Here is a 19,468-nt window from a genome sequence, read left to right as displayed (position 1 = left end):
CAGCGGGCGGAGGGGGAGGACGACGTAGGCCAGGCTGCAGAAGTTTGCAGGCCACGGTTGGTCTCGACTCTTCTCAGAGGCTGAGGAGGAGAGTTGTAAGGGTCCACAGCTGCTTTAGTGAACTGTCAAGCTTGAAGAGGTGCATTTGTCCCTACACAAGGGACGGTTCGTGCAGGGCCAGGTGTCTTTAACTTCCAGGTGTGCTACCCAGAGCTGGAAGGAGGCACTTTGTGTGTGTATGGGGGCAGGGGGCGGATTGAGAGAGAAGGCAAGAGGGAGAGCTCAGGGGAGGGGCTGGCCTGGCGGCGGCTTCACTTCCATCCCTAGCTTACCCCACGTGGGTGACGCCATGGATCTGGACTCTGCGAAGTCCCGTCCGGGGGTGGGGGGGGGGGTGCTGGGCGCGGTGAGGGAGCCACCCTGTCTGCAGCCACCAGCGGCACAGTGACTCGCTTTCGGGACTGACATCTGGTTCTGCTTTGCCCTTGGCCCAGTAGAACTTGCAGCCCTAAGTCCCGCCGTGGGTTCTGCTGCAAAGACAGGAGGTCGGGTGCTCCGTGACTTGACATTGTCCGGCATTTATCACACACCTCTGTCCTGCGAGGCGGTCTACTCCAGCCCGCAAACTCTTTGAGGGTGGGGCCCGGGTCATGGTGTTAAAGAAACAAGATTCAACTGAGTAAATTGGAAGGTCGAATTGGCTTTATTAAACAATTCAGGAGTTGGGCAGCATCCCACCTAGCAAGTACAGGGGAGCTCTGCTGAGCCGAATGAGAGAAAGGTTCTTAAAGGCAGAGGCATAAACAAAGACGAATTTATTAGCAGGGAATGCATTGTTTTAGGTAAGTTTGCCCTCCAAAGGGGAGCTGAAGGGGCCTTTCAGTAAATTTCCTAGTATTGACGAGGAGATTCTATGTTGACTGACTAAAGGTTACATCCATTCCTCTCAGCTACTGCTCTGTAGTTCTCAGAGCCTCTGTTGATCTTTGGCATTCTCAGGTCATGATGTTTTGGCTTTATCTCTGTGACATTCACAGGTTATGACTTCAGATTTATATTCCTTTAAGTCGGTTGTCCTCTTTGTACCTTTTTGTTGGTCCAGTCTGAGGGAGACCATTTGCTTGGTGGTTAGTGGCTGCAAACATGCATTTAAAATTTTTGAGAGAATATAATGCACCAGGGAGATTATTATGATATGATAAAGTAATTCCCAATGTTTGCAGGGTACTTTGAAGCTATGGTCTCCAATCCAATCAAAATCAAATCAAAGACCCCATGGGAAGGAATCATCTTTTTAAGGCAAGTGGCTTATTTTGTGATTTGATGTAACTGAGTTTCAAATGTCCCAGAATGGTGAATCCAGGTGTAGCACGTGGTACTGGCTCTAGCAGGCACCTCCGTGCTCAGCTGAAAGACAATCAAGGGATATTCTGTTATCGAGAACAACTTTGGCCAGAGAGTCTAGGGATCTTTGTTGGGCAGTTCTTGCTTTTGTGGCAATTTGGCAAACATTTCAAGAATTGAGAAATTCCTGATTAGAGCCTCATTATATTTATCCCTGGGAGTAGGGATCTGCCTTTAAAAGGAGAGTCATGAATCACGAAAGCCTCCTGGTAGTTCCCTTCTAACTCACGATGTAAATTCACAGGACTCGACCCATAATAAAGGTATGATTTTCTCCTGAAAATAAAAGGTGGCTCTGAATTCCAGAGGTTGCCCCCTGAGCGGTGACCTGGGAGGGAAAGATAAGGGTGTTACCTCGCCAAGCCAATGCCAGAGGGAAGGGAAGGAGAAGAGGGCAAATGGTGTCCTGTTCAGTTCCGGTGTGAAGTCTTGATCCGGCATTGTGAGCGGAGGCAGTCTACTTTGGTGGCCAGTGTTTCTCTCCCTGGTCAGGGTAATTGGTCAGTCTCCAGCGTCTGTCCAGGACCAGGGCTCCAGTGGAGCTTTCTTCAGTTGTGTGAGGGGGACTCAAGGCTCAGTGCCTTCTAGTTGCGCAGCGGTGTCACTGGTCAGGAGCATTCCCGAAGGTCCCAAGAGCTGTTTTTCTCTGGTGATGTTTCCAGAATCCCTAATCATCACCAGGCTCTAGACTGTGCCTAACAGGACCCTTTGAATTGGGATCCCAAATGGGTTTTTGAAGCTGTTCATAACAGGCTGGAGCACAAGACACGAAAGACTCACAGTGGCTGGTCACACTGGCATGAAACAACAAGGTTGTACACGGATAGGGTTCCAGGAAATCTGCAAGGTTCTCGTTAAGTGAAGAGGGTGCCTCGATCACTGGAGATTATACAAGGTATACCCCAAGTGGGAAACAATTTTAATAGTTTTTTTATTTCCTACTCTGAGGACAACAGTCTTGTGGGACGGAAAGGCTTCCACCCTTCCAGAAAACACACATGCAATAACACGACCATTGGGGACCTGGACCAAGAGGCAGTTGAGTGCGGTGCAGCTACCGGTGTTCAAAGGGTCCAGAGCGGGAGGTCTGAGGCCTCTGGGGACAAAAACGGTTTTTTCAGGATTGTGGACCCGACCAGTCAGACATTGCTAAAAGACTGTTTTTGCAATTTTATAAGACATTTCCCCACTAATGTCTATTTATAATGTGAGTCATCTTGAATGTACTTTGATGGGCGCAGGATGGCAAAACGGGGTTTGTTAGGGAGCGAGGAAGAATCAAGTGGCCATCCTGGGTTTCCCATAGCCCAACTGTTAGTTTAATTTCTCTGATTCTGGAGCAGACCTTTGCCATATTATAAGGACGTCAGGATGGCAAACGTCTGGCACTGAGAGGGCCATTTTCTGCAGAAGGAGAATGGAGTTAATCCACATCTTTATAGATTCTGTTGCTGCTGCCTTGCACAAAAGTTACCTGGTCACATATAAAAATGGCTTCCCAAAGACTTCCTTCCACAAATCTTCTAGAACTTTCCTTTTTTACATTCAGATTTTGTCCCAAGTTTTCCCTTGTTAAATAACCAGTCTCACTTTAGGACAAAATTACCTTCTTTTCCATCAAAGATATATTTCTGTTTTTCGTATTTTTTCTTACCAAAAACACATATCCTTCTTTCCTTACATACAGAGTTGTTTCTCGTATTTCCAGTAGCCTTAATTACATTAGAATTTTTAAAAAAGCTTTATTTAAGTAATCTCTAAATGCACCATGGGGCTCCAACTCATGACCCCGAGATTAAGAGTTGCACGCTCTTTCGACTGAGCCAGCCTGGTGCCCCTTTATGAGAATTCTTAACTCTTAAAAATATGCCTTCTTCGATTTCTCAAAGTAGCCCTAACATATCAAAATATCTTTTAGTTTCTCCGTAATAAGTACCCAAACATAGATAAACCTATGTTTAGTAATTGTTTTAAGGAAAGTTTTTATTTTAAAATACTAAATCTGGAAAAACAAAACATTTTTTAAAAATCAATGTTTTAACCAAAAAGTTATAAAAGTTATCCTCCTTAGTTAAAACTTAGTCACATATTTTTCTGGTTCTGCTTGAATTTAGTTCTTCCATTAGTTCGGGAAATTCGTACCCAGTTTAGTTTTATGAGCTGAAGGTTATCAGAAATCTGTACTGAGAGGTCTTTCCATGAGTCTCATTTAAGACAAAATGTATTTGCGGGAGGCATCCGTAAAAGCAACTGAGTAAAAAGTATAACTGTAAACGATAAAAGTCTTAAAAATGGCCATGGTTAAAGATCTTAGAGTTTATTACAATGCAAGTGGCAAGGAAATTTGGTTATTTCTGTGACATATAACACTTTAAGATAATATATCAGGACATATCAGATTGTTTGGAGTTTCATATAAGTTTTAGAACACTTATTTTTGATAACTGACATCTACACAAATATAAAGTTTGGTAGCACTTATCTGACAGTGCTGTCCATGGGATTAAACACAACAAACAAGCCTAATGAGTTTAATTATTCACAAAAATCTTTGAAATGTACAAGGGGCCCTCTGGAAAATTTCAGATTGTGGCCAGAAAGACTTCATTTTAGAATTTGATTTTGGGAAGTATGTCAAAAATATCAAAAGGTTTGGACATTTGGTTAAATAGGATCACGAATTGTTATAAAACAATAGTTAACTATCCATTTAACCAAAGTGACAATAAAAGATGATTTAAAAGGCCAATACAGTAGGTTACGTAGTTGTAAGCAAAATTTAGCCCTTTTAGTATTAAGACTCAGTTTAAGTAATCCAAAGACCTGATAAACATAGGAAATTATTTTGGCAAAACACAGAATCCTTGTTTTTTATAAAGAAAAACTTTTGTTTATAATTTCTTACTAAGAGCAGACCAGGAGTTCAAGAGAAGTTTGACCTTTTAACAAAGAGAAAACAGTTTTAATTTTGTACCAGTGTACTTTCGAGGATAAAACTCATTTACTTAAATTTACCCTCATCTTACCCAGTACTAGCCACACAGAAAATTTCTTTCCAAAGATTTCTTTTCCAGGGGCACCTGCGTGGCTCAGTCGTTAAGCGTCTGCCTTCGGCTCAGGTCATGATCCCAGAGTCCTGGGATCGAGCCCCGCATCGGGCTCCTTGCTCAGCGGGAAGCCTGTTTCTCCCTCTCCCGCCCCGCTGCTTGTGTTCCCTCTCTCGCTGTCTCTCTCTCTCTCTCTCTCTCTCTCTCCCTCCCTCTCCCCCCCCGCCAAATAAATAAATAAAATCTTTAAAAAAAAAAAAGATTTATTTTCCATACATCTTCTACAATTTTTTTTTCTTTACATCCAGATTTTGCCCTAAGTTTTCACTTCACTTCAGGACAAACTTATATTCTTTTTCCTCAACAGAAATGTATTTTTATTCCTCATATTTTTTCTCACCCAAAACACACATCTTAATTTTCTTACATATAGATTTGTCTCTCTTATTTTCAGTTGCCTTAATTACATTTATTAGAATTCTTAACTCTTAGTTTTCACTAGAAATTAAGGTTTCTAACTAGTAAGCCACTGTAAACTGTTACAGCAGATTTCTTTAGATTGGCAAATTTTTAAAAATTTTTTGAAGTAAGCTGTATGCCTAATGTGGGACTTGAACTCATGACCCTAAGTCACATGGTCCACTGACTGAGCCAGCCAGGTGCCCCTAGATTGGCAAATTTATGAATATATTTCATAATTTAGAAACGTGTTTCTTCATAGTACAGCAGCATAAAACAGAACCAAATTTGTTTTATACAGAGAAACTAAAAATAGGTAAACCTATATTAATACTTAATGTTGTATTACTTTTTCTTACTGGGAAATGATCTAGATACTCAGTGAATTTTTTTTTTAAGATTTTATTTGAGAGAGAGAGAGTGAGCACCAGTGGGGGAAGGGGGAGAGGGAGAAGCAGACGCCCTACTGAGCAGGGAGCCCAACGTGGGGCTCCATCCCAGGACCCTGAGATCATGACCTAAGCCAAAGGCAGACACCTGACTGAGCCACTAGATACTCAATGAATTTATCCATTTAATTTAGCAAAACCTTTTAAAGTTTTGGGTTACCATCAAAAAGATTTTGGAAGCTATTTAAAAGTTTACCTAGCCTGGGTGGCTCAGTCGGTTAAGCATCTGCCTTTGACCCAGGTCATGATCTCAGCGTCCTGGGATGGAGCCCCTATGTGGGGCTCCCTGCTCAGTGCAGAGTCTGCTTCTCCCTCTGCCTCTCCCCCCAACTTGTGCTCGCTCTCTCAAATAAACAAGATCTTTAAAAAAAAATTTACCTAGAAACCTTTTTATCTTATTTACATTTATTTAATTTACTTGTTATTATATTTGGACTACCCATAAAACTTCATGAGGCATTAGACTCAACCATTATTCTGGGTTTTTTTTCTGACAGATTTTGCAACAGAGAGAACATGAAACTCATTTGACTTTCAGTAAACACAGGCAGAATAAAAGTTTTATATTTAATGCCGATAACGCTAAAGACAGGTCTGTTTTAATTAAACCAATAATCTTAAAGTAGCTTTAATACCAAATATTTTCCCAGATCACGTGAACTTAAACATTTGGGTTAGTTTTTAGCTTTCTGAGTTTTACAGATTTATTTTTTTTAATTTTTTATTGTTATGTTAATCACCATACATCATTAGTTTTGGGTGTAGTGTTCCCTGGTTCATTGTTTGTGCATAACACCCAGTGCTCCACGCAGAAGGTGCCCTCTTTAATACCCATCACCAGGCTAACGCATCAAAGACTTATTTATTTTAGAACTAGGGGCAGCGGTTGGCAGGGGCAGAGGGAAAGAGAGAATCTCAAGCAGACTCCCCTGTGAGCACGGAGCCCGACACAGAGCTCCCTCTCACAACCCTGAGGTCATGACCCCGAGGTCATGACCTGAGCTGAAATCAAGAGTTGGACGCTTAACCGACTGAGCCACCCAGGCACACCACGAGCTTTCTGAGTTTTATAATGCCCAATTCTTACCAGCACATGCCTTCAGACAAACTAAATAGAGCTCTGTTACAAATTAATTTTAGCCATACCACCCAGAAATACGGAAAATATCTCACAACCTACATGGACACACATACAAATACACAGACCAGAGGCAAACAAAATCTTCTAGCTTTTGGTTTTACTTGTGTTTATAGAGCGATTATAGGCCCAATTTCCAAATACTTCCCTCTCTCCCTTTTTCTAATGAAAAACCTCTCTCTCAAGTTTGCATTTCTAAGAATGGTTCCTACCTAGGTCCTACAGAAGATGGGGTAGAAAATGTACAGAGAAAGTATCGAAGTTTTGTCCAAGGTGGAGATTTGGAGCTTATCTGCCTGTTATCAGAGGTGCTCAAGTGGGCACGAGAGCCCTGTTATCGTTTGTATTTTATTTTATTTTTTTAAAGACTTTATTTATTTATTTATTTATTCATTAGAGAGCGAGAGCGAGAGAGAAACAGCATGAGAGGGGAGAGGGTCAGACGGAGAAGCAGGCTACCTGCTGAGCCTGGAGCCCAATGTGGGACTCGATCCCAGGACTCCGGGATCATGACCTGAGCCGAAGGCAGTTGCTTAACCAACTGAGCCACCCAGGCACCCTATCGTTTGTATTTTAAAAAGGCCGCTTCCCCTCTCATTTTTCCTTCAGCCTCAGGTAATGGTGGGCTGTGTTCACATTTCAAAGACATAAGATTTATGATTTAAAGGGACAGAAAGAATGCAAAAAACTTTAAGAGTTTTGGGGTAATTGTGACTTAAAATTGACCTTTTCTAAACCGGTCAGCTGTGTGGTCTTCCTAGCCACGGAAGAGCATATTCTTGTTTATTGGCAAAGCCGTACCCTTTTAATGGGGATCCGATTCACAGGTAACCTCTTCACTTATGAAAACCTGGAGGGTGCTGGGTTCTTGGGCACACATCTAGCTATTGGTCAAATGCTTCTAGGAAGCTCAGTTGTTCCGATGGGCAATGGAACACAGGACAAGATATTAAGAAATTCAAAGTAATGTGGGTGAAGACTTGTTTATTTAGCGTGCTGTGGGACATTGCCAAACATGATTTTAAATCTCAACAGCTAGGGTCCTGAGTGGTGAATAATGTTCTGGAAACTATTGGGGCAGTATTTTCAATATAGGCCTAAATATTATTTCTGCCGAAATATGGCATTTAAGGAGAGAATAATTGAGTGCTTCCTTGTTATAATGAAATAAAATGCTTGATTGCTCTGGGGGGAAAATATTACCTTTTTTTCCCTTAACTACAGGGCAATTTTGTTCCAATACCCTGACCTTTGATAATATCCACAAATATTTTGAGAGGAATGGAGGAGGTTGGTAAAGATAGGTGGTTTTCGACATATTTCTGGAGTTGCATTTCTAGTTTTACAGAGATTTGTAAGACAAAGACAGTTGTTTTTAATCCCCCCAAAGAACTGGATTCCAGCCTGAATATCAAGGGACTGGCCTACCTCTTTAACTAAATTTGCTTCTTTATATCAAGGGGAATTTTATGCTTTTGTACAGTCTGTATAAGGCATTTTAACAAAAGCCTTCATGGTTACACAGTTCAGCCAGGACTTCTACTAGCCCGTCAGCATCAGCCTTCCTCTGATCATTTCTAGGAGAGCCTAGGGGAAATTTTATTGGTCATCTCTGTCCTCTGTGAAGTGGAGGTTGTGAAGTCAAATCTTTTTAATGTTTCTCTAAGTTTGGTAGGATCTTCTGAAAATGGAGGAAAAAGGGCTTTATAAAGATTTGCTGCTGTTTGGGGGACATGAATTTTTTGCAGTAGGGGGCAGGGTCTAGAATACACCTGACAAAGGTGAGCATATAAAACGGTCTGAGGCTGGGGCGCCTAGGTGGCTCGGTCGGTTAAGCATCTGCCGGGTCATGATCCCAGGCTCCTGGGATCGAGCCCCGCATCGGGCTCCTTGCTCGGCAGGGGGCCTGCTTCTCCCTTTGCCTGCCCGCTTGTGCTCTCTCACTGTCTCTCCTCTCTCTCTCTTTCAAATAAAATCTTAAAAAAAAAAAAAGAATCTGAGGCTGACAGAGGTTGATTACAGTAAACCAAACCCTCCTGTTTGTCCTAGGTGCTTCTGTTAAATTCACTTTCTGGCTTCTAGCATTTATAAGAGTAGTCTGTATACTTTGAACCTAGAGGCTGGGCTAGATTTTAAAAGAAGGGGAATTTTCATGGGACATTTATCTGTCTTAAGTCTAATTTTTGTTCTTTTATCTTGTCAAGGGAATCCCTAAGACTAGCCATTATACTAATAAGACAATTGAGAGTTCTTTATAATTTTTCTTTTTCAAATAGCTCTTTTAAAGGATCTAGTGTTTGGCCATTGACAAATTGGATCTTATTAATTTCAATAGTGATTCAAACCCATAAGCCTTTTAATGGCTTAAGAGGTGTCCCCAGAGCAAGCATAGATGATGCAGCCCCCATGATCCAAAAGCCTACTCCCAAGAATAGTCTGAGAAAGCAACCACCTTCGTTGTACAAGCTGTAAGAATGAGGTAGTGTGTATGGTGCCTCTGGTCTCCCAGAATGTAAGACACCTCTAGTCACAGACCTGCTAATCTGTGACATTGGGCTGGTGCTACTGGAATGAGATTTCTCTAGCACTAAGGAGCAAGAAAGGTTGAAGCAACAGAGGCCCCTCCCTTAGGGGCTGGGGCCCCTTATGACAAACTTTCCTGAGAGCTGGTGTGGCCGGACAGAGAGCGCTGCTTGTAATTGTGTGTCTCGGGTCCCCGGTCTATTGAACCGCCATGATGCACCCCAGTTAAGTGTGCCCTCCCAAGTGAGGGAGACCAGAGAAAATACGCTCACTGGTCACAAAGCGTCACAAAGCCAAGCGCTTAGGACACAGAACTAGACAAAAGGAAAAATCTCTTACGTTCAACATTAACAGCCCTGCCTAAGCTTTGGGGCTCCGGGGGCCAAACCAAGACCTTAGAAGGGCTGTGCCTTGAGGTTGGGGACTGTGTGGTGTTTACTGTGTACCTCACTGCATGGATGTTTTCTTGAGGCCGGCAGCAGACTGAGTGTCAATCTAACCCATTCCATGACCAGGTTATCCTAACGGGGGGCGGGGGGATCTTTGACTTAGATGACAAGCAATCTAACAGCTTCTAACTGCTGATCCGTGACCACCAATTTTGTTGCTTGGGTTTCCAAGATGTTTCTTTAGCAACAGCCTTTACCTCATGTGCGTGTTAACCCACAGCAGAGTTTGTCTAAACAGACCCTGTTCTGAGGAGAAATGTGACCTCACCAGTCTGTGAGGCCGGCTACAAAGCAGGCTTATAGGGCTGAAGCCTGCGTTCTGTCTTCTTGTGAGGAGTCCTTCCAATGACACTCAACAAAAAAGACACAGATGAAAAAAAAAACAGTGACCACCTCTGGGAGAATATGATCAGTCACCCAAGAGTACACTACCAAATTTTTACCAAAAGTTGTTCAGCCCAAGGAACTAGTTCTACGGTATTTTCTCCCGCTAACTAAATTTAGAAAAAGAAAGATTGTTACCACTCTCAGGTTCCACCAGGCCCTGCGGATAGAGAAGCCGGGAGGCTGGCATGGTCAGAACCTTACCTTCTGCTGGATGTGCGTCAGCTGTCCCAGGATCTCTGGGCGAGCCGCTGTCCTGCGAATGAGTATCCACCAGCTACGCCAACTGAAGGGAAGGGAATGTTCTTCCTCTACCTTTCAAGTTCTTCCAGCTGGACTAAGAGTTACATTTTCATAAGACAGATTAACTAGAGGGAAAAAAACAGACTTTTATTGTGTGTGCACAGTGGGTCAGTAATGAAATTCAGACCTAAAGAGATGACCAAGGCAGGCAGTTTTTGTATTTTTAGGCAGAGACAATAAATAAATCCATGAGGAATTGACAGGACGAAGAAAACTTAACTTTGGGAGCTCCAATTAGTAAGGAATTCTAGGCAGAATTTGGGGGTGTGATATTAAATTGGTAAAAATTAACAAGGGTTGTTTATACAGCTTTTTTGGCTCTAAATTTCCTGTCTCTGATGCTAAGAATGTCTCTACCAGCCTGGCACAGGGAGGGTGACTTTCACATGGGAGATTCATTTCACATGGGAGATATATCTCCTGCTTTCAGTGGGACAGAGGAGGGTCTGAGTGTCCTTCTTGTACAGGTTGTCTCTTAGATATGTTTTCTTTAAAACAATCAGTAAGTGGTACATTTTGGAGCAGCCTGCCCTTGGGCCCTACAAAACCAGCAAACCATTTCTGTAGATATTCAAAGCTCTGGCACTGTGGTTTTTAGACCTAAAATGAGCAGGTATGCTGGAAGGCAGCATGTTTGACTCTTCAGAACTTAAGGATCCTATTAGCTAAGGCTTTGTTTCCACGATCTGCTGTTTTACAAACTGATTTTAGTAATACCATCCAGAAACAATATCTCACATTTATGACATACATACAAACACACAAGAGGCAGGAGCACCTGGATGGCTCAACTGGGCGTCTGCCTTCGGCTCAGATCATGATCCCAGAGTCCTGGTTCAGGTTCTCTGCTCAGCAGGAAGTCTGCTTCTCCCTCTTCCTCTGTGTTCTCTCTCTCCTTCAAACAAACAAATAAAATCTTAAAAGTACAGAGGCAAAGACTCCATAGTTACTAATATTTGTGGAGAAGATTTTTTTTTTTTTTAAGATTTGTATCTGTCCCTGGAATCAAGCTTAAGGAGGCTGTGCTAGAGTTTGGGCACAAGAGCCCTTTTTAGCAGTTTGTACTTTAAAAAGGCCTCTTTTTTCCCTTCTGTCTCAGGTGATTGATGGGTTGTGTTCGATAGATGTATAACTTCAAGGGACAGAGAAAGAATATAAGTTCCTGCAAGAAGGACTTGGGTTTCCCAAGACCAGTAATTTACGAGCCTTTGAGATAAATGAGGGAAGTTTCAGAATAGGTGTAAAGGAATAGGTGAATTTTGAATTGTGCCTGGAATGGACTTTTATTTTGAGGGGGGAAAAAAAAAAGATAAGGACAGTTGCTTTCAATTTCTCAAAGAATTGGGCTGGAACTTGAATGACATCATAGGTCGGCCGCCTGTCCCAACTACATTACCCTCATTCATTTTCTTTCCCTCCGGGTACAGATTTGAATTTCAGATATTTCTGGCAGTACTGAATAAACCCCCTTGGGTGTTAAGACGGGTTCCCAAAGAGGCCGCGAAGGATATTATCTTCCCGAAATCCAGAGTCACTCCCAAAGACAGCCAAAAGAAAGCAGCAACAACCTGCACGTCCCAGGCAGGCAGAAAGCCAAGCCTGGTTATGCAAAATGAGACAAGGAAGAGGGGGACAGCCGCCCCCGGGAGGGAGGGCATCAGTGGACAATGGGTTTAGATTCGGGAAGGAAAGGGCGACGTGCAGTTTTCTTTTCCCCTCTCCATGGGCACCGCGGGCACCTTCAGAAGAAGTGATTCTGGTAAGCATTTTCACCCTTCACTGGCTTCTGCCAGTTTTTCCAGGGTCCCCTGTGCGGGCTCTGCTGTCTACGGGAGGTTCCCCTTAGCTATTTATTTTTTTAAGATATTTATTTGAGAGAGAGGGAGCACCAGTGGAGGGAGCAGTAGAGGGAGAGGGACAAGCAGGCTCCCCGCTGAGCAGGGAGCTCAACGCAGAGCAAGATCCCAGGACCACACCCCCCACTGACCCCCACCCCAGATCGTGACCTGAGCCTAAGGCAGATGCTTAACTGACTGAGCCACCCAGGCGCCACCCCCTGCCAACCGCTTGGCTGTAGCAGTTTACCAAAAAATTTCTCAGTTTCATTAACTCTGAGAGGGGCCCTGTATGGCCAATATGGGGGCCGCCTGTAAGGCCAACACCTTGCCAGTTTTGTTTCCGGTGGCATTTTCAGAGCGGGGAAAAGCAATGCAGACAGAGGATTAGCAGAATGAGTGCTCAGAGGACAGAGGGGGACAGCAAGAGTTCCTTCTGTCTTGCTTTATGTCCCTCTTACACCTTTAATTTTCGTGAGCCTTTTGCTAAATCTTTTTATTAATCTCTTAATGAAACTATTTCAGAATTTTGAAACCTTTTGGAGCTTCTGCTTGCCAATGTAAACAGGCATCCCATTCGGTTTGGGAACTTGTGCTTTCCAGTGTGCTTCTTAAATGACCTTGTCGAATGGGACTTTGTGGCCAATGTACTGCTAGGTTGTCTTTAGCAGAGTTTTGCCATTTCTGTAGAAATTCACAGTTCCTGGCACCATGGTTTTTTGACCTAAAATGAGCAGGTGTGCTGGAAGGTGGCATGTTTGACTCTTCAGAATTTTAAGGATCCCATTAGCTAAGGCTTTGTTTACACAAAACAAGACAAACATGCACCTTAACACACCAGCAGTAACCACAAGGTGTTGCCACGGAGTGGCCAAGAGAAGGCCATGCCCAGCATGGGCAGTTCCCTGCGTGGACTGACCCAGTGGCCTCCAGCGTGGGGGCTGCGGACTGGAAATGGGAAAGGATTCAAGCAGCAAAGCCCAGTAAATGGGGACTGCGGGTGGGAGCCCGGAAGAGATTCCAGCGTGGCCTGGCGGGCTGAACCCAGGGCTAAGCACTGGCGCTCTATGAGAGCCCCCACCAGTCTCTGCTGACCTGGACTGGAAAGCCAATCAGGTCGGTAGCTCGAAGGCAAAGAGGGGAGCAGAAACTGAGAGCACTCACTGGCGGCACCCAGGCAATGGCGAGAAAGGGGAACGTAGGAGGGCTCGCAGGAGGTCCCCGTGCCAGTGATTCTCCCTGTCCCCACGGGCCGTCAGAAGCTCACTGCAGATTCCAGTGCCGCCGCCAAGGCTGTGAAGCAAAATTCAACCACATAAACTGGAAGGTCTGATTGGCTTTATTCAACAATTCACGAATCAGGTGGCATGCCGTCTACCAAGTGGAGAGGAGCTCCGCTGAGCCAAACAAGAGAAAGGTTTTTGAAAGGCAGAGCAGAGAAGGCATTAAAAAGCATTAAAAAGGCATTATTTACTAGCCAGAAATGCATTGTTTAGGCCAGGTTGCCCTCCTAAGGAGCAGAAGGGGACTCGGGAAATTTCCTGGTCAGGTTGCCTGGCTAAAGGCTGTATTCCTGGGGAGGTGAAACTGCAGTTTGATTAGATTTTAAGTTCTGGTTTACTGACCTGGGGCTTTAACCTCAGTGAGGCCACTTGGAGCCTGTGGGTTGTTTCTTTTAAAACCAAAAAACAAAACAAAACAAAACAAAAACCAAGAGTCACTGCTGTGTCCTCGGGGCTTAGTGCTGCATTTTTATTTGCTGAATAACAAAGTGCTTGAGTGCCAGGCACAGTGCTAGCACCATCCAGTGGTGACCAAAATGGATCTGATCTCATTCATGGGTTTACCACCTAGTGAGGGAGATGCACAGTAAAGAAAAAAAATCATTCAAGCAATTCATTGTGAATGCTGTAAAGGAGAGAGCTAAGAAGGGAACCTAATACAGACGAGGTTTCAGGGAACTTCTCCCTCAGGAAGTGGCATTAGGCTAAGCCATGAAGAATGAATAGGGAAGTGTTCCAGGTAGAGGGAACAGCTTATGCAAAGGCTCTGAGGCAGGAAGGAGGAGCATGGTATCCTTGAAGAACAGCAAGATGTTGATGTGCCCTGGGGTTCAGACAGTAGAGAAGAAGGGGCAACGGGGGGCAGAGGAATTGGGGCACACTAGACCGTAAGAGATCTGTGGGTGGTGGTACATATTCTGGTCTTTATCCTAAAAGCAATGGAAAGTCATGGAGGGATTTGAAGCAAAGAGGGATATGATCAGCGTTGCATTATAAAAAGACCACTCTGGATCCTCCAGGAAAATGGATTTGAAGAGGTCACATGGGTACATGTAAAGGGACCAGTCAGGAGGGCACTGCAGTGATCCAGAGAAGAGATGATGGTGCTCAGACCACGATGGTGGTGGTGAAGATAATGGAGGGGTTCCGGGGAGGTATGCTGGAGATGTTTAGAGAATGAGACAGAACTCTGGGATAGACAGAATGTGAAGATGAGGAAGGGGTCAAGGCCCATCCAGGTCACTGACTTACACAGCTGGATGAAGAGTGGTCTGACACGGAGTTAGGGGCCCTGGGCTGGCATGGCCACCTTGAGGTGCCTGGGAGGCATCCAGGCGAAGATGTTGAGTAGGTAGAGCCACACAGGAGAGGTCTGGGCTGCAAGTCCACTGACGCAGGGATGAGGTCACCGGGGGGCGTGATAGGCCCTTCCCCCCAGCCTGAAGGAAACCCAGTATTTAGAGGCCACATGCAGGAGAAGAGGGGAGGGGAAACTGGGACCGAGTGGCAGACACAGGAGAAAACCAGAAAGCCTAATAGCAAGCCAAGCGAGTGTGGTGTTTCAAGAGGCAGAGGGCAGGACAGCCAAATGCCTGTGAAGGACAAGACAGACCAGGCCTGAGAGATGTCATTAAGTTCAAGTTTATAGAGGCTACTGGTGACCTTAGTGAGAGCCAGTTCAGAGAGTGACGATAGCTGGAAAGGAGTAATATTATCACACAAGTGTCTGAACAGAGCACGTCTCTTAACTTCAGGGCCATGTGAAGAACAGGAGTGCGTTAGGACACACACTGGCAAGGCTCCTACAAGTTCCTAACATTTTACTTGTGTTCTTTGTTTTTCTCCGACAGTCTAAATGGAAACTTGATAAAGCCAGAGGAGGCCAAAGTCTTTGAAGATGAGAAGCGGATCATCTGCTTTTGAGAGGCAGGGGTCCATGCCCAAGGAGAAGCCCGCTGCCCTGATGAACAGAGGGGCCTCCCTGCATAGCTGTTACAATTTTGCAGGGCATGGGTGCGCCTGGTGAGCCATTTTAGTGACTGTAAATGCACCATGAAGAGATGTAATGCATATCCAGGATTATTTTTATCGGACAGGAGAGGAATAAGACTGAGCTCAAAACCGGCCCTCAGGACCAGGGAAGTGAGTTCGTCATGCTGTCTTCATGGAAGAGTTGAGGACAACGGTAGAGAGTTAGTGCCACGCTTCTTGCAGAAAAGGTGCTCAACGAACAAGTGTTTTACCTGGAACATTCTCTTCCTCCTTAGTACCTCCCTACAGGTTGACGGTCTTCCCACTTCCCAGCTGTAGAGACTGAGATATGCGCAGTGTCGGGATTTGGCGCTTCCAAGGTTTTGCCAAAGCAAAGACTCCTAGTAGGCTTCTGTTTTAGTCCTTGGGTCTCAGTGTCTGTTGACGGAGATCACAGGGTGCCCTCTTAGGTCTAAGAGAAAGGGTGGGGTCTTCATAATGCGGAGTTTCCACTCAGAGCTTCCTCCTGCTGGGCTGACCTCCTCAGGAAGGCTGGTAAGTGTGGGCATAAGTGCTCTGCGTCAGGAGGAAGAACCCGTGCCCTTCCTCTAAAAGGAATAAGGCCTGGCTTGTCTTTGTAGCCCTGGGGTCCAAACAGAAGCTTCTGTCTCTCTTGCCCTCCTGAGGAAGGGAGTTCTCTCCCTGCCCCGGAGTAGTTGTGAGGATGACTGAACCTGACTGAAGGCTGAGGGAGTTGCTGAGAACCCAGCTAGCAGAGCATGTTACATGGACCATCACGGCAGGCACGTGCTGGACATTACATGGAGGAGGGGTGGTGATATTACCAGATAACTTGTTCTTTTGCCAATTTGTTTAATAAAGTACTGAAAACATTATTTCTAAACGCCCGAGTCTGGGATTTTTAAAAGGGACTTTAGTCTGAGAAGCACGGGAGGGTCCCTGGACTCCATGCCTTGACTCCCTTCAGGATACTCACTGCGTTGGGTGGGGCCCTGGCGTGTAGTGCTGTGAAGAGCCCGCTGAAGGAAGGGCCAGAGGCGTCATCGTTATGGTCCTTTGCAGGCCTCTCCACCTACCAAGGGATCAAAAAAAGCCAAGGAAGCAACTGAGGCCTTTTCCTCCATCTGACCTCTGAACCCATACAGCTGGCTTCTCAGAGGTGTGGACTTGTTCTGGGGTGGCTGGGGCCAGGAGATGCTGCCTGGGCCAAATTCCACAGCCCTCACCACTGTGCCTCGGCAGACCCTGGCAGGCCAGGCTCTACGTCTACTACCTTCTGGGGCGGTTTGCTGCTGAGTGGACCTGTCACCCTCTGTGGCAGGAGGCACCAAGCTGGTAAGGACCAAACACGAGAGGGGAAGGGACGAGGGGGCCTTCCAACAGTACCTTTGAGTTCTTGGAGGTCCAGTCTGGCTTTGTGCAGGAGCCCCTGTCAGGAAGTGTGCCACTGAGCAAGTTAGCTCTAAAACTCCTGTACAGTCATTCAGCTACATGGTGGTTGTTCCCCTACGGGGCTGCTTTGGTAGCTCTGACCCACCCTTCCCTTCACCCCAGATCTGAGTATTCACCTAAGAGTCACCCCCTGAGGCAGCAACTCTCTCCCTACCAGAGATTCCGGGCAACAGGTATGGAATGAGCGTGGCGAGCTGAAGGCCAGGGATGCTTAGGACCGACTTTAGACCTCCCGAGTAAAGAACTATACTCAGCTGACAGATTCGGGTTTTGTTAAACCACTAAAACCAAACTTTTGAGAGACTAAAGTTTACTCAGAAACTACCAAATAGTGCTGCTTTTACAGATTATCAAAATTAAAACTGCTGTGTCTAAGGAAATTAGAATTTGTGTAGTGTTGGCTTAAATTCTGTTTGGAAATACTTCTGGTCTTCCAGATGGTGAGCAGTAGGATTTTCGATTTCTCAGTCTCCTACTTTGCCGGAAAGGTTCCCCATTACTCACTGGTGAGTTTCTGTGCAGAGAAGTGGAGACTTTTCCTCATCAAGAAAAAGACCATTGAAAATTGAAAGGAAAAAAAAAAAGGCCACAAACTTAGGATAGGATTATTTCTTCCCACGGGACATCTTGGTTGGTTTTGGGAAAGGAAGGACAGCTCCTATATTTCAGACAAGCATTTATGGCATGTCTGGGCTGATTTGGAACTTATAAAAAACAACAAAAACCCTGTCGAGTCGCCAGGTGGCTTTGGTCCAGGTCCTAAGACTCGGAATCTCAACCTGCATCTTGAAAACGGGGCCTCTTAGGGTAGCCTCCCACCCCCCCTGCCCTCCCCCGCTCTGGGCCGCCGTGAGGAGCAGACGCGCTGAAGCTGGAAGGCGGGGTCGCTGCTCAGTACACACCACTGGCCACCGTGAAACCAACGCCGCTCATTTCCGCTCGCCAGGGAACGCCCCGCTGCTTCTCTTCTCAGCTCCGGACCTTCCCGACAAGGTCACCTATGGGCCTGGAAGCTCTCCAAGTCAGGCCCAAGACTATGATTCCACCTCGGGCAGCTTGGACTAGTCTAGCTTCATCAGCGAAGGCACAGCCATTAGTGTTCACCGTTGTCACCCAAGAGCCCTACCGCTCAAGTGTGACTCACAGCCGCGTGGTCCTCATACCGGGAAGGACGGAGCAGGAGCCCACGAGCCTCCGCCAGGTGTCCCCTTCTGCTCCCCACTGGACGCGGGTGGCTCACGGGATCTTTTGGTCCACTTCCAGGTGTGCCACGTCTATTTCCGGCAGCGAACTGCTCCCTCACAGGAAAACCCCCTCGCCCTGGAGCTGAAAGGCAAAACCGTGATCATTTTAACGAAAGCGGAATTCGCTGGCGAGGAGGCTCGTGTTCCCCCACAGATGGCCCCGGGGGCCATCCCAGCACGAGTCTCTCAGCCTTCACATGCGACTGACTGCACCCAAGACCAGCTTAAAACTTTTAGAGGCACTAAGCACTGACAAGGTTATGGGCCCCCAATGATCTGTAATAAAAAAATTTTTAAACAATAGTAAATGCATAAACGGTAAATAAGTGCAACGATGTTAAGCAAGTTTTCCCATGACTCCTTGGGCGTTCTCTTTTGGTTTGTTTACGTTTTTTGTTTTTGCTTTTTTGCAAATAACAAATATCAAAAGATCTCAAACTTTTTTCCTTGATTTTTTTTCTGCCAGTGCTTTGTTATAAAAGTATCACAATATTAATAGTAAAATATTAAAGGAAAATTTTTAAGTAATGCTTATAAATAATACTAAGTTACTTCAATTTTTACGTGTCATCTTCCCATGTTTTGCCTACTTTGTAAAGTTTTTCCCAATTTTTTTTATTGTGGTAAAATACACATAAAATTTACCATCTTAACTATGTTTAAGTGTACAGTGCAATGGTATTAAATATATCCATAATGTTGTGCCACCATCACCACCATCCAGCTCCAGAATTTTCTTAGAATCCTGAAACTCTAGACCCATTAAAGAACACCCCATTCTCCCCCTCTCCCCAGGCCTTGGCAACCACCCTTTCTGTTTCTAGGATTTTAACTACTCTAAGTACCCCATATAAGTAGAATCACACAGTATTTGTGGTTTGTTATTTTGTTTTTTTGTAACTGGCTTCTTTCGCCTAGCATAATGTCCTCAGGTTCATTTTCCCACATTGTTACATAGGCTTTATAATGATCATTTGTGTTCTGTTGGTTTGCTTAACTACATTCCAAATGTTAGAAATCCAGTCTTCCAGATTGGTTGTCGTGGTGATTATTTCATATAACGTTTCTGTGGAAGTAGAAAATTCTTTAGGACTATTTCTTTGGAGTAGGATTATCAAGTCAAAGATTCTTGCTATGAAATTTTCTTTTTCAACCTATGTCAGCGCAAAGTCTAGGGGTGTACCAAATTGTCTGGAAGCAGATGGAAGTTACAGAACAATGTAATGTGAAGCCACCAATGTCTTCTTTGACCCCATCCTGGACCCTGACCCTAGACCTTTAGGCACTGCCCCTGTTCCCCCACCCTACAGATTATAGCTACAGACCGGTACCGGTGACCACTACAAGTTCTGGGAAGAATGAATCATCCACAAATCAGCATCTGTTTGAAACTGGTACTGTGCAAGATAATAATTCATTAGTGTGGGTATCAGTATCTTCAAAGTCAGTTTTCCCTACTTTAAAAATTTTATGTATGTGTATAAACATCCAAACAGACCTAGTCTG

The 19,468-nt window shown here is 45.0% G+C and overlaps 1 protein-coding gene, 1 long non-coding RNA gene and 1 other non-coding gene across 7 annotated transcripts in view; 2 read left to right on the top strand and 1 right to left on the bottom strand.

The window, feature by feature from the left end:
* NOD1 (nucleotide binding oligomerization domain containing 1) overlaps window positions 1-16,141 on the top strand; it is a 63,266-nt gene extending 47,125 nt beyond the window's left edge. For 4 of the 5 annotated variants that reach the window (XM_088018301.1, XM_028119357.2, XM_088018298.1 and 1 more), the window contains one exon: window positions 15,125-16,141. In XM_088018301.1, coding sequence (XP_087874427.1) covers window positions 15,125-15,197 — 73 coding nt within the window. In that variant the 3' untranslated portion in view covers window positions 15,198-16,141. Of the gene's footprint in view, window positions 1-1,223; window positions 1,286-15,124 lie in introns of those variants that run through there. The other variant, XM_088018300.1, reaches the window with a different exon arrangement.
* LOC114221227 (uncharacterized) lies at window positions 685-17,120 on the bottom strand. Its single transcript, XR_003611705.2, has 6 exons — window positions 16,243-17,120; window positions 15,518-15,683; window positions 13,156-13,284; window positions 10,935-11,051; window positions 10,058-10,221; window positions 685-2,500 (listed from the first exon to the last, which is right to left on the bottom strand). It is a non-coding gene; the product is annotated as an uncharacterized LOC114221227 (long non-coding RNA).
* On the top strand, window positions 7,240-7,332 carry LOC114221261 (small nucleolar RNA SNORA24). Its single transcript, XR_003611717.1, has one exon. It is a non-coding gene; the product is annotated as a small nucleolar RNA SNORA24 (small nucleolar RNA).
* Window positions 17,121-19,468: the final 2,348 nt, after the last annotated feature.

The sequence above is a fragment of the Eumetopias jubatus genome, unplaced genomic scaffold (assembly GCF_037043125.1).
Source record: "Eumetopias jubatus isolate StellerSeaLion01/CBP00866 unplaced genomic scaffold, mEumJub1_p1.0 scaffold_14, whole genome shotgun sequence".
NCBI lineage: Eukaryota > Metazoa > Chordata > Mammalia > Carnivora > Otariidae > Eumetopias > Eumetopias jubatus.
Note: the sequence above shows the minus strand (reverse complement) of the source record. Positions and strands in the feature narration are given on the sequence as shown.